Raw genomic sequence first — 8,927 nt, 5'->3', positions numbered from 1 at the left:
CCGCCCCCTCCCCCAGCTGACAACCTCATGGGCTTTGAGCTGCTGACAGCCTCATAGGCTGTCAGCACACGGCATGAGTAATTTTAGCTGAGTTATTTCAGGCTCCTGTTCTGATCAGGGCTGAGCTGGCCCCACGCATGCCCCAGTGTTGCTCCAGAGTTGCCTGCTCCCAGTCCCCTCCCTGAGAGAGGGGGTGGCAGACTCATCTGCAAACTGTTTCTTTAACCCTTTGAGCCTGAAGGTTTTCTGACTCCTTGGAGATATGCCCAGGATTAGCCAAGAGACCTTGACAAATAAGCTCAGAGTCCTCGATCCAGCACCTGTTCTCTCTCCAGCCCCCTCACCCGCCTCCGCTATAGGGCCAACAGCAAGAGTGGCACTTTCAGCCAGGCCCTTGCCTCTGCGGGCCCAATCTGCCATCTCCAGGATTCCCAGCCGGTGGCCAGTCAGGATGTTGAAACCTGAGCCAGGCAGGGAGGATTCTCCCAGCCTTTAATCAGCCCTTAGGAGCTGATCTCAGCTGGAAGGAATTTCACCTGTCTCTGGCAATTCAGAATGGCAGGCTTGCTTGAGTTTTTCCCAACTGAAGATCGAAACTCAAGGTGTTTTGTTATTTAACTTTTCAAAACCTCCTCAAAGTGTCTATTATGAGAGCTACTTTATATATTGGACTTCTAGGAGTACAAATATAGGTCATTTGAGATAGCACCTGGATTTGGGACTCGAAATTTCTTATAGTAAGGAGTCAATATGTACCAAATATGTGAATTCCCAGTCTCCACTATAGCAGAGAATGGAGAATAACATAAATATGGGGGACAGGGAGATACATAGTCAATACATACTCAATAAAGCAAAGCCCTGAAGAATATTTTTGTTGGGTGTTGAAAATAACAGGCATTTAGGCCAGGCACGGTGGCTCACGCCTGTAATCCCGGCACTTTGGGAAGCCGAGGCGGTTGGATCACCTGAGGTCAGGAGTTCAAGATCAGCCTGGCCAATATTGCGAAACCCCATCTCTACTAAAAATACAAAAAATTAGCTGGGCATCATGGCACACACCTGTAGTCCCAGCTACTCAGGAGGCTGAGGCAGGAAAATCGCTTGAATCCACAAGGTAGAGGTTGCAGTGAGCTGAGATCACACCACTGCACTCCAGCCTGGGTGACAGAGTGAGATTCTGTCTCAAAAAAAAGAAAGAAAGAAAATAACAGGCATTCCTCAATCCTCTTTCCTACAAAGTATATAGACGGGTAAAGTTGAAGAAAGAATATTATGTGTGGCCTGCTGCCTGTGACCCCAGCTGGTTAGAAAATTGAACAGGAGAGCCCAGCACAGGCCTATCATCTTTGCTTCCACCTTATCGCCATGTGTTCTTTGCTTGCAGAATTCTAAGAGTGCCCAGGGTCTGGCTGGTCTTCGAAACCTTGGGAACACGGTGAGTTCCTCCTGGCCTGCTTCTTCCCCAGGCCCACCCCCTACTATCCTGACTGGAGCCATATAACCAGAGTTCCCTCCTGGTTGTGGCTGACTCCCTACCCATTTAGCCAGTTAGCACTCGCCCTTGCCGGCTGGTGTTTCACAGAATTGCTGGGCTGTGCTTTACCCATCCCCAGCAGGAAGCACTGCTAAAAGGGAGTTGCCCTTTTACCCGTCAGCCTGCTCTTCTCCTGGATCCTTCCCCTCAAGGACGCCCATCACTTCCCACACACTTCTGTCCGTCGCGTCCATGCCCTTTTGTGCACCCCTATAGTAAATAACCAATTACGTTACCTATGCCTGGAGTGGGGATTTGCCTCACTTCACCCCTTTCACTTATGAAAAAAGGAACTTGAGGCTATGAAAGGATTCATTTCTAGGTAGATGAAGCAGAGAGCCTCTGGTAGTAAGTAACAGAGGTGAAGGTGGGACTCTCATCTCCCCACTGATTGCCTGGTCATCTCTTGCAGTGCTTCATGAACTCAATTCTGCAGTGCCTGAGCAACACCCGAGAGTTGAGAGATTACTGCCTCCAGAGGCTCTACATGCGGGACCTGCACCACAGCAGCAATGCACACACAGCCCTCATGGAAGGTGAGGGGCCCTCTGTCACGTGCCCCTGCCTACCCCTGGATGGTCCTCCATTCCACTGGGGCTGTTCTAGGAGTTGTGTCTTAGACACTCCTATCCTGTCTTTCTTTCTCTGCTTGCTTTTTGTTGGGATTCTAGTTTCAGAGTTTCTTATAGAAAATATCTCAGCTGTCCTATACACTCTCTCCTTCCAATAGAGTTTGCAAAACTAATTCAGACCATATGGACTTCATCCCCCAATGATGTGGTGAGCCCATCTGAGTTCAAGACCCAGATCCAGAGATACGCACCGCGCTTTGTCGGCTATAAGTAAGGGCCTTGCAGACATGTCCTCCAGGGTGGGTGGCAGCAGGAGCAGGTTCTTAGGATAAGAGGTGTTGCTCACCCTCCTTCCTTTGGGTTCAGTCAGCAGGACGCTCAGGAGTTCCTTCGCTTTCTTCTGGATGGGCTCCATAATGAGGTGAACCGAGTGACACTGAGGCCTAAGTCCAACCCTGAGAACCTCGATCATCTTCCGTAAGTAAGAGGAGAATGCTGTGGGGAAGCAAAACTTTTGTGAACTTGAGATTTTTACCCACCACTTTGGGGTTAATGATTTGGGAAGAATCTGATTTACTTTTGAAGATGAAGGATCTAGATTGACAGACCCTTAAACTTAAGTTTTGAGCTTTGACCGAATTGTCTTCTCTCTCCGGTTCCCAGTGATGACGAGAAAGGCCGACAGATGTGGAGAAAATATCTAGAACGGGAAGACAGTAGGATCGGGGGTAAGCGCATGGAAGAGAAGATGCTTATTTTCACTGTTGCCTGCTCTTGCCTGAGTGGAGCATAAAAAGCCCTAAGAATCACTCTCCCAGGGAAGCCTGTTTCTGCCCAGTGTCCAACAAACCAAAGCAGGAACAGCAAGAAAGAAGATGCTGTGCAGGCCAGGCGTGGTGGCTCATGCCTGTAATCCCTGCACTTTGGAAGGCCAAGGCGGGTAGATCACCTGAGGTCAGGAGTTCAAGACCAGCCTGGCCAACATGGCGAAACCCCATCTCTACTAAAAATACAAAAATTAGCCAGGAGCCGTGGTGGGAACCTGTAATCCCAGCTACTTGGGAGGCTAAGGCAGGAGAATCACTTGAACCCAGGAGGCAGAGGTTATTGTGAGCCGAGATTGCGCCACTGCACTCCAGTCTGGGGGACAGAGCGAAACTCCATCTCAAAAAAAAATAAAAGATGCTGTGCAGAAGGCCATGCTCTATATCCTGTATTTCAGCATCTCATGGCCTTCTCTTCCCCAGATCTCTTTGTTGGGCAGCTAAAGAGCTCCCTGACGTGTACAGATTGTGGTTACTGTTCTACAGTCTTCGACCCCTTCTGGGACCTCTCACTGCCCATTGCTAAGGTATGCACCCCAGTTGCCCACCTTGTTGAACTCCCTCTCCCGTCCTTTCATGTTGACCTCTGACCTTTGCTTTTTTCCCCTTCCCAGCGAGGTTATCCTGAGGTGACATTAATGGATTGCATGAGGCTCTTCACCAAAGAGGATGTGCTTGATGGAGATGAAAAGCCAGTAAGTCACCCTTCAGTAATAGCAAGAACAAATTTCCATGGGACCTACTGGGAAGAGGCTGATACCAGCAGATCCAGCTGAGGAGTTACTGGACTGGGGCCCACTGACTTCCCCCACAAGTTCTTTCTGTTTGTCTTCTCTCTCAGACATGCTGTCGCTGCCGAGGCAGAAAACGGTGTATAAAGAAGTTCTCCATCCAGAGGTTCCCAAAGATCTTGGTGCTCCGTATCCTTAAGATCCATCAGGGCTGGGACATGACTTTCAAGGGGGACTGATGACAAGGGGCCAACAGGTGAGGGGAGCAGAGTCGGAAGAAACGGACCGTGTAGGCTTTCCTTTTGTTGTCTGCCCTTCTGCATTGGTTTGACTGTCCTTGACTCACGTCAATGCCAGATCTGAAGCGGTTCTCAGAATCCAGGATCCGAACCAGCAAGCTCACAACATTTGTGAACTTCCCCCTAAGAGACCTGGACTTAAGAGAATTTGCCTCAGAAAACACCAGTGAGTATCTTCCAGTAGACAGGGCAGAATGAAGACGCAGGTGTGCAAGGCCCGAGGGAGGGTAGGAGGAAGGGGCGCTGCCAGCACCAGCTGCTGAGAGACGTGAAAGGAGAGGCTGGAGGGAGGAAGTCGGGGCAGGGGGGCCTCCGGGGCTTGACGGCTGCCTCCTCCTCAGACCATGCTGTTTACAACCTGTATGCTGTGTCCAATCACTCCGGAACCACTATGGGTGGCCACTATACAGCCTACTGTCGCAGCCCAGGGACAGGCGAGTGGCACACTTTCAACGACTCCAGGTGAGAGCCAGGGCAGGGCTGGAGCCACCCACCCTCCCCCACCCCCACCAGCCCCCAACCCCTCACGGCTTACACCTAGAATGGATGGGAAAGTTCAGGGCCACGAAGCCGCTGCCCATGGGGAGCCTCCCTGAAAGGCCGGCCGGCTTCGGGGGCACCGGAAGAGGCCGGCGCGTGGTCTCCGGGTCCTGCCCCCTCTCCGGGCTGACTCCCCACTCTCTCCGCAGCGTCACTCCCATGTCCTCCAGCCAAGTGCGCACCAGCGACGCCTACCTGCTCTTCTACGAACTGGCCAGCCCGCCCTCCCGAATGTAGCGCCAGGAGCCACGTCCCTTCTCCCTTCCCCGTGGTGGCCCCGCTCCCTAAGTTTCTTAAAAAGACAAAAACAACAACAACAACAACACACAAACCTGACGAGAAAAACAAACCTGAAGCTGCCGAGCGGGAGTGGACGCAGCCTGGTCAGGGTCTGGAGCAAGCAGCCGGGCGTTCATGAGCTGTGGCCCGGCAGGGAAGATCGCCTGGACGTGGAGCCAGCGTCGCCCCGTGCCCTCGGCGTCTCCGTTTGCATTTGTAAACTTGTGGGCTTCCTATGTGTCAGAAACAACCGCGTCTGTGGGGAGCAGACCCTCGCTGCGCCGTTGCCCGCCGCAGTGCCCGCGCCTCCGAGGGGACAGCGCCCTCTGGAGCTTGCTGGGAGCATCGCCGCCTGGACGCCCGCGCCGCGGAGGAGCCGGCGCCCATCTCCACCCGCACCGCTCGCCGGTCCAGAGCCCGAAAACACCCATGAGCCAAGAGCCCTCTTCACGCTGCTAACTCCAGGGGACGGACGAAAGGACATCTTTGGAAAACGCTGGTTTTGGTTTTTAAAAAGTCCAACTTTTTTTTTTTAATTTCCATAACTAAAGTGTTCAGACTGGAGTGCTCTCCTTCAGGCCTCTTCATAGCTGGGACATTGCACTGGTCCTTTGTTTTTCCAAGTACAACTTTTCTAATGCTAGCCGTGGTGCTAGGTGGGCGTTGGCCAGGCCCCAAGCACAGCCACAGTAGACCTGGGATCTAAAACAAGTTTCTGTTTGGGGGGTTTGGGATTTTTTTTTTCTTTTTTTTTTTTTAATGTTATGAATGGAATTTAGTTGCCTCCAAGAATTGTGCCTTATAGCATTTGGGGACCAGGGGGTAACTGCCCCTCCCTGAAATATCCCTCAGCCTCTTCCCTTTTCCCCAGTGCCATGTTCACACCCGCCCGGGAAAGGGATCCTGCCCTTAGCCCTGGCTCGTTGTGCATTGCAGTGAGGCGAAGAAGAAAGCAGGTAGGAGATTCCTTCCAACGGTGCATCAAGTTCTTCCCGCCCACGTCCTCTAACCCACCCCTGGTCTGCTCCCCAGCTGTTTGAAGGATAGCACAAGCCCCTCGTCCCTAGAGCTTCTCTCCCCTTTTATTTATTCTCTTAACACCCCTTTCCCCCCGGCCTTCCTGCCCCCGCCCTCTTCTCAGAGCCTCCTAGACAATAGGCCCTTTGGACCGAGTTTCTCAGGGATGCCCAGGCCGCCCCTCAGCCCTTCTTGGCGTTGGTCTCCAGTCCTGCCCTGGGAGCTGGAGTCTGGGTATTTGGGGCCATCTTGCCTCAGTTGTATGGTTCTTACCTGTGGGCTCAATTTTGCCCTACATAGTTGGACAAAACTCTGTGCTGTCCTAGCGAGTAAAGCTGTTCACCCACACAGCTGGGCCCGGCTTGTGCCCCGCGGAGCCTGGCACGTTCCAGGCCCCCAGGAGGAGGCATCAGAGAAAGACACCCTGAGTTTTACTGGCCTGACACCCTTCTCCAGGGAAGACCTGTGAACCTGAGCCCAAGGGCAAGTGTACACTTGTTTACTGTGTAAGCAAGAGTAGAAGAATGTCTAATGTACAGTGGAACCTTGTACAGAATAAATAATAGCTTTGAGAAATCAGTTGGCAGATGTTGGAATCTTGATTTGGGAGTGTTTGAACCTAGGAAGGACTCCTAGGGTATTAGGGGCCATCTATTTAATTGCTTCAACCAGTTTGTAAATTCCAAGTTTCTGGAAAAAGTTTGAACATTTAAGTTTAATTTTTTAAAAACTGAAACAATACATCTTTTGGACACTATATTCTTCATCTGGATTCACCACTTGTTTACATACACGTTTAAATATATAGCCATCCCCCAGTATACACAGAGAGATTGGTTCCAAGATACACATACCAAAATCTGCACCATACTCAAGTCCTGAGGTCACCCCAGCAGAACCTGCATATTTGAAAATCAGCCTTCTATATACGTGGGTTTTGCATCTCACAAATGCAGTATTTTCTATCCTTATTTGGTTGAAAAAATCCACCCGCACAGTTCAAGCCTACATTGCTCAAAGGTCAACTGTGCTTTATTCTCTCTGCCGAAACATTTACAGGTGAGGTGTTATATCACCACTTCTAAATACTTGAGTATACATCTCCTAAGAATCAGGACATTCTCCTATGTGACACGGTTTTCACATACCCATTTTTTTTTAATGAACTGTCTACTTTTTAATGTTGGTATGGGCTACTCTCTTAATTCTTTGTTGAAACTCTTGGGGCCGGGCATGGTGGCTCACACCAGTAATTCAAGAGGTTGAAGTGAGAGGATGGCTTAAGGCCAGGAGTTTGAGACCCGCCTGGGCAACATAGTGAGACCCTGTCTCTATGAAAAAAGAAATACTTGGGTGTCTTCACAGACCTATGATGAGATAAAATACGTCTCTCCAGCAGATGTCAAACATAGCAAAACTTGCTGTTAGAGTCGAGTATCATTACCTGGATGTGGAGTGACCAGGGCTTAGTCTTTTTTCTTTTCTTTTTTTTTTTTTTTTTTTTTTTTTTTTTTTTTGAGACAGAGTTTCACTCTTGTTGCCCAGGCTAGAGTGCAGTGGCTCAATCTCGGCTCACCACAACCTCCGCCTCCTGGGCTCAAGTGATTCTCCTGCCTCAGCCTCCCAAGTAACTGAGATTACAGGCATGCGCCACCACACCCAGCTAATTTTGTATTTTTAGTAGAGACAGGGTTTCTCCATGTTGGTCAGGCTGGTCTCGAACTCCTGACCTCAGGTGATCTGCCTGCCTCGGCCTCCCAAAATGCTGGGATTACAGGCGTGAGCCACCGCACCCAGCCAGGGCCTAGTCTTTGATCAAAGAGCTCAGCTTTCCCCCCTAATACTTAGAAACAGTTACCTTTATGTTATAGGATTTGTTCCCTAAAGTGCTTTTTCTCAAGACTTCAGATTTAACCCCTAAAGAGGTGATGTCTTTGGTGCACTCGGTGACCCATGTCTCCTTTGGTCTCACCTCTTCATTAGCACTGTTCAGTTTTTCCATTTCTGCTGCTGGTCTTAGAAGTAGGGAAGCCGAAGGCTCCACCAGGTGAGCCTAGAGTGTTTCATGAGGATTCTTCCTCACTGCCTCCACTGCTCCAGACACTAAAAAATAAAGGCCTGACTATTCCATCCTTGCTGAGACAGAAGCACCTGCTGTCACTTAAGGCCTGTGTGCTGCTATCAAACCCGCCGCATGGAGGGAGACAGGCATTTTTCTAAGCATTTCCCAAGAGTGAAGAAGAGGGATTGAAAATAAGTGACTTAAAACTTGGAATTTCTTCCTGAGGGACCCAAACTTCCCTGGCCTGCCCTGAGGGTGGCCTGATCCAGGGTGTGATTGGAAATCTTAACCTGATGATTGCCCCCAAGCCACAGGCAAACAGGATCCCCTCAAAATAAAAACATTAGGCTTGTAGCAAAGTGAATAGCTGTACTCTGACTAGTTCTTCACTGGAGGTAGAAGCAGCCCTATAATTTTTGTTGTCTTCCACTGGGGAGCAGATGGACTCTAGGTGACATTGAGGGCAGGGGCTCCACTCAGGCCCGCCACCCTTGCTCCCAGCTCTTCAGTAATTAATCTGTGGTGCTTTCTCATCCCCATGGCAACAGGTCCTAGTGTTACACAGACCACAAACACACACAGGTCTGTCCCCATGTTTTTTTGTCCATCAAGCTTTGCCTCCTAGCAACTTGGCTCTCTTCCCTCATTGTTTGCTCTTGATCCAGCTGGCCTCTCCCTAGGGGAGGGGCTTCCCCTTCGACTGCTCTTGTGTGACCTTGAACAGGAACCTCCCTCTTTCTGGGCCTCTGTGCCTCATCTGCAAATTACTGAGATGGGACTTGTGGGTCTTGAAGTTCTCCACTCCCGTGTTATCAATCATTCTATGTCACTTTTCTCTAAATACATGCTCAAGTCTCAAGATAGGGAACTTAGCTCTAGTTCCCTGGTTCCAGTTTACAGAATTTATTTAAGTGACCAATGCTCAGAATGCTTGTTTCTTTCTGTAAAGTCGTATATATATATGTGTGTGTGTGTGTGTGTGTGTATATATATACTTTTTTCTTTTTTTTTTTTTTTTTTTGAGATAGAGTCTCACTCTGTCACTCAGGCTGAGAGTGCAGTCGCG

The 8,927-nt window shown here is 50.0% G+C and overlaps 1 protein-coding gene across 4 annotated transcripts in view; it reads left to right on the top strand.

Annotated features, from left to right (window-relative positions):
• USP2 (ubiquitin specific peptidase 2) overlaps positions 1-6,378 on the top strand; it is a 26,917-nt gene extending 20,539 nt beyond the window's left edge. For 3 of the 4 annotated variants that reach the window (XM_011964945.1, XM_011964944.1, XM_011964946.1), the window contains 11 exons: positions 1,388-1,438; positions 1,950-2,073; positions 2,268-2,379; positions 2,476-2,586; positions 2,773-2,837; positions 3,357-3,460; positions 3,548-3,628; positions 3,775-3,853; positions 4,022-4,129; positions 4,305-4,425; positions 4,653-6,378. In XM_011964945.1, the coding sequence (XP_011820335.1) occupies positions 1,388-1,438; positions 1,950-2,073; positions 2,268-2,379; positions 2,476-2,586; positions 2,773-2,837; positions 3,357-3,460; positions 3,548-3,628; positions 3,775-3,853; positions 4,022-4,129; positions 4,305-4,425; positions 4,653-4,740 (1,044 nt within the window). In that variant the 3' untranslated portion in view covers positions 4,741-6,378. The remainder of the gene's footprint in view (positions 1-1,387; positions 1,439-1,949; positions 2,074-2,267; positions 2,380-2,475; positions 2,587-2,772; positions 2,838-3,356; positions 3,461-3,547; positions 3,629-3,774; positions 3,854-4,021; positions 4,130-4,304; positions 4,426-4,652) is intronic. The other variant, XM_011964947.1, reaches the window with a different exon arrangement.
• Positions 6,379-8,927: the final 2,549 nt, after the last annotated feature.

The sequence above is a fragment of the Mandrillus leucophaeus genome, unplaced genomic scaffold (genome assembly GCF_000951045.1).
Source record: "Mandrillus leucophaeus isolate KB7577 unplaced genomic scaffold, Mleu.le_1.0 Scaffold71, whole genome shotgun sequence".
NCBI classification, from domain to species: domain Eukaryota; kingdom Metazoa; phylum Chordata; class Mammalia; order Primates; family Cercopithecidae; genus Mandrillus; species Mandrillus leucophaeus.
Note: the sequence above shows the minus strand (reverse complement) of the source record. Positions and strands in the feature narration are given on the sequence as shown.